This window comes from Pelodiscus sinensis, chromosome 2, assembly GCF_049634645.1.
Source record: "Pelodiscus sinensis isolate JC-2024 chromosome 2, ASM4963464v1, whole genome shotgun sequence".
Lineage (NCBI taxonomy): Eukaryota > Metazoa > Chordata > Testudines > Trionychidae > Pelodiscus > Pelodiscus sinensis.
Genome location: NC_134712.1, coordinates 160,783,177 through 160,789,903, shown reverse-complemented (window position 1 = coordinate 160,789,903; position 6,727 = coordinate 160,783,177). Strand labels below are relative to the sequence as shown.

Genomic DNA, 6,727 nt, shown 5'->3' with positions numbered 1-6,727 from the left:
TAAAAGGTTCCTGTCAGACTCTGTATTCCCAGCTTCCTCTTCCCATCACTTTCCCTTTATGTTCCAACCCTTGAACACACACAAATCCGGTCTGTTTTCTGGATGGATTATATAGATTTTTAAGAGTCTACATGGCACCCAAAAATTTGGACCGCAAAGAAGGGGCACTAGTAAAGAGCTTCAACATTCCCACCCTTTTGGGGGCTTGATTATCTTTGTGGTTTTGGTAGAAGAGTCGCGTATTCAAAATACTGAATATCGCAGGGTTTTTTTTCCCTCTCTCCCCCCCCCCCCCCCCAAAAAAAAGGTGAGCATTAGAATTTTATGATCGAGTGCCTGAAACACACAGTCCACAGCAGCAGTTATTCCTGTGGTAACCCAGTGCAGGTAGGCATTTAGGGTTGGAAGAGACCTGGGGAGGTCTTACTTGGGCGCACACATACAACAACTTGTACAGTAAATGAAAGAGGACAGTCCTGCTCTAAATGCGCAGGTGCTCACATCATAGCTTGCAGCTATAGGCTCCATTAGAGAGAGTTTAATACACAAAGGATAAAGAAAATGGACAGATTCACGTTAATAGACATCTATGAACAAAAGCCCCTAACTCTTTGGTAAAAAGAAATGAAGCTCTTAATGGTTAAACCCAGCAATAATGTTACGACGCAGTCCTATTAAACAAGATAGGTCATCACATACTCTTACTTCAAGTATTACACTTCAGAGTATATCCAATGCAATCCCTGGAGTAAGGGATGATCAAGGGGTTGGGAGAGCCACTGGTGAACAGAGACATCCTTGTGGTTTTGTAGGAACAGAAGTGTATGCAAAAGCAAACAGGTGGAGAAGCATATTGTGTTAGCACCTTTGTTTACATCTGATCTTGATAAGACTTTTCTCCATTTAAAAATTCCCTTCTCATCCTCAAAGACAGAAAGTGATACAGCCATATTAAACAGCTGTTCAAATTTGAATAGAAAAAGAATTTTGAAAAACTATCAAGAGACAGAAGCAAGCCTATTTGGCAATTTTTTTTTTTTTTTTTGGATAAAACCAAACAAACTACATTGTAGTAAAAAATAATCAGGCTCAAGGTAGTCACAAAAAAATAAAGACTGTATTTTTCCCTCCAAAGATCAAAATTATAACTACCCTAAAGACATTCATATCAGACAGAAGTTCAGTGTCCAGAATGATTATTTCTGTAATATAAAAATCAGATACTGCAATATTATTTCTGCCCAAAAATCCCCTTTGCTCAAACTGCTGTATTGTTTCCTCAACAAATTTGAGTGTAACTTGCTTTACCTACATTGTATAGACAAATCTTTCTCCACCCTCATCTCATCTAAAGTTCTTCTTTTGTCCTCGTTAGTTTTGTTGCATGTTCCTCTACAAATTTACTCAAATGCTCCAAGTCTCTGTTCCCTCCTTCAAATTTAATAGGGTTCTTTTTGTTGTTGCTGGGCGCAAAATAGATGGTAGGGAATCCTTCCACTTTGTAGTGATCATTTGTCACATCATTAGCAGTAGTATCCATCTTGGCTATAACTAGGTTTTTCTGGTTCTTGTATTTTTTACCCAGCTCAGCGTACACAGGTTCCAGTTGCTTGCAGTGTCCACACCAGGGGGCATAGAACTCTATTAGTACATCAGTGTTTGGATCCATTACTATGGTGTCAAATGTTTTGCCCACCACAATCTTCACAGGCCCTTTGTTATTTTTTGGTATTGGCTGGGATTTCACAATAGGTTTCAGCTTTCCTAGAAAAGAAAACGAGAAGTGAAGTCAACAAGAGAGACCACTATTAGATTCAACTAAGAACAGCTATCAGATCACTATCAGCTCCTCTAGAGAGAGGGTTTAATACACTCAGGATAAACCCTGATTTCAGTCATTGGCGGCCAGCAAGGGGTTCAGATGCATTAGTTCAAACAAGGGAAGATGGAATCTTCACCAGCTGAGTTAACTTAAAACCTGGCTAGCTTAGTTAATTTTTAAAACAAGCCGTTGGTGAAATATAGACAGTGAAATCCATGTCCTTGATAAAAATCTTATTGTTGGTATCCACCACCATAATATCAGACATATGGATTCATTAGGCTAGAAATGAATATGAATAATGGAATGCTGGCATTTGAACACATATTTCAGGAGCAAGTTGTGAGAAAATTGTGGGTTAACCCTTTCAAATAACTGACACACATAATGTGTTAATAAATAGCTGGAAGTGGCAAGAGGTCACTGGATAGTCTGAGCAACAGAGATGTAAATAGTTAACTGGTAAGCATCATCCACCACAGCAGGCACTGTTTAATTTAATTTAATGCGATTTTACATCCCTACTGAGCAACGAAGTTATTGAAGCTACAAATGCAAGAAGGGGCAACAAAAAGCCTCAAAACAAAACTTTGCATCAGACGGGTGATAACTATGCATACATTTTCAATTGTGGCAACAGAAACATTTCTTGCCCTTGCCCCCATGCAATTGTGAGAAAAAACACCCAACTGTCACCAAAACTAACCCTCCCCCCAAAACAAAAAGCCCTGACAACCTGTCTCCAATGTAGGCACAAATGCTTTCCTGACCCTTCCCTGCCCAAAACCACCAAAACGGTTTCAGGTTTTTACCTTTTTTGAAGGCCAAAATGAAATTCCTGAGCACATCAGAGTCAAATTCCTCTGGTTCCATGGCATATTTTTTGCCACCCTCATCCAGAATCGCAACGTTAATGTCTTCTCCACTGTCAATCAGGCCCAGATCTTTTATTTCAGAAGAATAATCTTCCTCATCAGAAATGGCAAACGTATATTCTGGGAAGTCTTTGGCTACCTCCAAGACTTTGGTCCTCCAGTACTGGGTAGCTGAAGTAATCAGAACAGGATTAGCAATTTCTTGTTGTTCATCTACATGAGTAGTTGGCAGGGTTCCCTCTAAGCTGCACCCACAAATTTTCACCTTGGGCACCTATGCAGAGCCACACAGCTGTGTGATGAATGGCAGGAGCCAGGAGAGCCATGTGGCGTAAAGCTGCTGTGCGGCCAGGGCCAGAGGATCTGCGAAGTGGGAGGCTGCTGCAGCTGCTGGGCCAGAGGAGCAACGAGCTGCTATGTGGGAGGTTACTGTGGCGGTGAGGCTAGAGGAGCTGCGAGAGCCTGGGTGGAGAGCAGTGAAGCAGATACCAGGGTTGTACTGGGGGGCCAAGGACAGCAAAGACCTGGCCCAGAAGCCAGCTGGATTGGGGGCAAAGGCACTAGCCATCTGTGGTGGTGGGAGGTACTGGGCACAGGTAAATTCCTGTGGGGGGCAGCAAAGTATGGGGTTGAACACAGGTCTCTGGGCAATGTGTGTAGGGGAACAGGCGAGGTGGGGGCCTGGGCACAAGTCTCTGGGCAGTGGCGCTTGGCTGTTTGTGTTGGGGGAGGCAGATCGCATGGCCCTGTTTTATATACTGGTGGCATGGGGGGGGGGGGGGGGGAGGCAGATTGTGAGACTGGGAACAACTACAGGGTGTGTGTGTGTGTGTGTGTGTGTGTGTGTGTGTGTGTGTGTGTGTGAGGGTAGGCAGTTAGCCAGGCCCATCCAGGTACTAGCTGTCTGTGTGAGATTCTGATTGGGGCACAGTGCATGTTCGGGACAGGAGCCAGCAAACGGGTGGTTTTCAGGGTGGATGGGTACAGGGCCAGGCACCCTGTTAATATCAATTGTTTTAGTATTTTTTCTTACATCATTAATTTAAAAAAAAATAAATATATAAAATGTGTGTGTAATTTTGTTAGTAATTAGTGGGTGCCACACATCCAAACAAGCACACATGACCTAAATATTGGTGCACAAGACAAAACTCACTCGGCTCATGGATGGGAAAAATCTTAGCAGGAACACTGGTGGTGGATACAATAGGCCACGAGAGGCTCCACCATGGCTCATGGATCTCCAGTCTCCAAGTTTGGCGGCAAAGCTTTTGCTTTATTATGCCCCATGAAAGTTTCAGTGTTCTTTAGCTTCCTGGGTTTATCAGTAATCCCTCTGGACTCCAGAGATTACTGTTGAACCTCCTCAGCTGTCCCAGAGCTTCCATGCAAATATCTTCCAAGTCATGCTTTTCCCTCATGACGACTTTGGTTTGGGAAGCAGAGGCATGACAGGCCTGGGGCCACCCTTCAGTGTATGGGGATGAGGGATGCTCAGGGCTTCTCTAGGTGGCGGTGGAGAATGGTGAAGCTGGGACTAGCCTCCCCAAAGTGGGACTCCACCCCCCTGCCCCTGTTCATTTTTCCCCTAAAGGCAATTATTTTGGGGGAAGACCACTAAAGTTAAACTCACCAACACGATAATCAAAACTGAAGTCTACAGTATAGTAGACAACCACTAGAGGTCGCTTAGCATATCTCTTTGCATCATTGGAGGTCTTGCGATGACCAACTAGCGGCAAAGCATGTTTTACCACGTGATCTTTTATTTCAGATCCTTCAGTAGAATCCTGTTTGAAGTAAAAAGAGTGCTGCACTTACTTAGAAATATACAACTTGAAATTGATTATTTTAATAGATGTATTTTGTCCAGGCAGTCCCCAGGTTACATGCAAGGTAGGGACTGTAGGTTTGTTCTTAAGTTGTATTTGTATGTAAGTCGGAACTGGCATCCAGATTCAGCTGCTGCTGAAACTGACCAGCGGCTGACTACAGGAAGCCCGAGGCAGAGTTGCTCTGCCCTGGGCTTCCTGGAATCAGCCGCTGATCAGTTTCAGCAGCAGCTGACTTGGGGACACCTGGAGTAGAGCAGCTGGGGTGCTGCCGGGTTGGTCCCCACAGTGCTGAGGTGCGGCGCTGCGGGGACCTACCCAGCAGCGCCCCAGCTGCTCTGTCCCAGGCATCCAGATTCAGCCCCCCCAGCAGACCAGCGAGACGCGGCCCCAGCAAACCAGGGAGATGCGGAGCAAAGCCGTTCGTAAGTACGTATCCGACGTAAGTCGGATCTGCGTAACTCAGGGACTGCCTGAATTATAAATCATACACAATAAATCCCTGATGTCCTTGAACATAGAGAAGTTATTTACTTGTTCTGTTTGATCTCAGTCTGTGGAGATGGAAAAGGCACAAAGAGTCATTCTATGCCATTTTAGGAAGCAAAAAAGCTGGTTCCATTCTCTCCTCACATCAGTGAAAGTAAGGGGTAGCTCCACTTAGGTAAGTGGAGTCAGACCATAATAAAGCCAGAATTAGGACAAGTTAGGCCCATTGTATCTAAAACCAAACTCAAAACAAAGTAACAGTGAAGCCTGACTCAGAGGCTTTAATTAAGCCTTTGTAATCTTAAATAAATATCTAAACGTAGAGGATTATTAACAGAAACTGGAGAATGTAAACTGCTGATAGATAGAAAACAGACTTCATTTTTGCTAGTAGCCTAGAAAACTACTCACTTTAAGATCCAAAACATTCATTTTGGGCTCATCTTTTGATTGAAATTTTTCAGGTTGCATGACCACTAGTTTTCCAGGAGTCACTTTCAAGAACTTTGCAATCTCATTGCTGAAGGTGTGGTGGAACTTGTAATCTTCTCTTAAGCCATTAGCTGAGAAATTAAGTTTTGGGAGAAAAAAATCATTAGTAACAAAAGCTGTCAGGCGCAGTAGTTTTGTTGACATTGCCTTGCAGTTCATACTATGATGGTGTGAAAAGCAGGGTATACCAAAGTGCTGCGCTGCAATTCCTGTGTGGACACTGCATACATAAATTTAGAGGTTCTTAATTTGCATTCATTTAACTATCTTCAATGGTATTACCTTAATTTAGACTAGGAACTTTTAAGCCTGTTGCAGCATGAACTAAAACTAGTGTACATGATGAAGTCTCTGTAACGTGAAGTCTTTAACCAAAGTTCTCCAATCATGTTTTACTTAGGCAGAGGTTTGGGTCTATTATAGAAGAGGGTGGGACAGACTGGCCTGAAAACGTGCAGGAGGTGAGACTAGATCAATGCTTCCCAACCTTTTACAGATGGGGACCCATTTTGACAATTCAGGAAGATTTGATGACCCACAGCAACTCAAAAATGGGGGGAGAAGAAGAGGCAGAGCCACCTGGGGAGACACTTGGCGACCCTTTTGAAGTGTAATGGCAACCCATATTTGGGTCACAACCCATAGGTTGGGAAACCCTGGATTAGATGATCACAATGGTCCCTTCTGACCTTAAAGTCTATGAGAATCCACACATGGGAGTTAAAGCACATAACTTTGTTACACACGGCTATTCACATCCCTGATCATCTCAATTGCAAGTGTAGATATACGAGAGTTAAAGGATTTTAATCATAGGGTTTGAGGCAGTTCTCCCTTTGCCCAAGATTTGGAAAGGAGTGGCATCACAGAGACCAAACTTTATACTGGATCAGATATTACTGTATTTCCACACATAAGGTGGAGATAAGTTTAGCATGCACCTCAACTGAAATCTCCCCTGAAATTTATTCTCGTATTCCAAAACCTTGAGCAACTTCAGATAGTGGATTTATTTTAATATTTTGGAATACCAACCTTTCAAAGTAATATTTCTACAGGCATGTTAACAAGAAGATGATCAGAGAGGGTGTGCGGCCCCTACTGGATGAAGGAGGTAACCTAGTGACAGATGATGTGGGGAAAGCTGAAGTACTCAATGCTTTCTTTGCCTCTGTATTCACGGACAAGGTGGGCTCCCAGACTAATGCGCTAAGTGA

The 6,727-nt window shown here is 43.4% G+C and overlaps 1 protein-coding gene across 1 annotated transcript in view; it reads right to left on the bottom strand.

Annotated features, from left to right (window-relative positions):
* Positions 1-285: 285 nt before the first annotated feature.
* Positions 286-6,727, bottom strand: part of PDIA4 (protein disulfide isomerase family A member 4) — a 28,642-nt gene continuing 22,200 nt past the window's right edge. Inside the window, exons 7-10 of the mRNA XM_075921704.1 lie at positions 5,430-5,581; positions 4,331-4,487; positions 2,635-2,868; positions 286-1,764 (exon numbers count right to left, since the gene is read on the bottom strand). Coding sequence (XP_075777819.1) covers positions 1,349-1,764; positions 2,635-2,868; positions 4,331-4,487; positions 5,430-5,581 — 959 coding nt within the window. The 3' untranslated portion in view covers positions 286-1,348. The remainder of the gene's footprint in view (positions 1,765-2,634; positions 2,869-4,330; positions 4,488-5,429; positions 5,582-6,727) is intronic.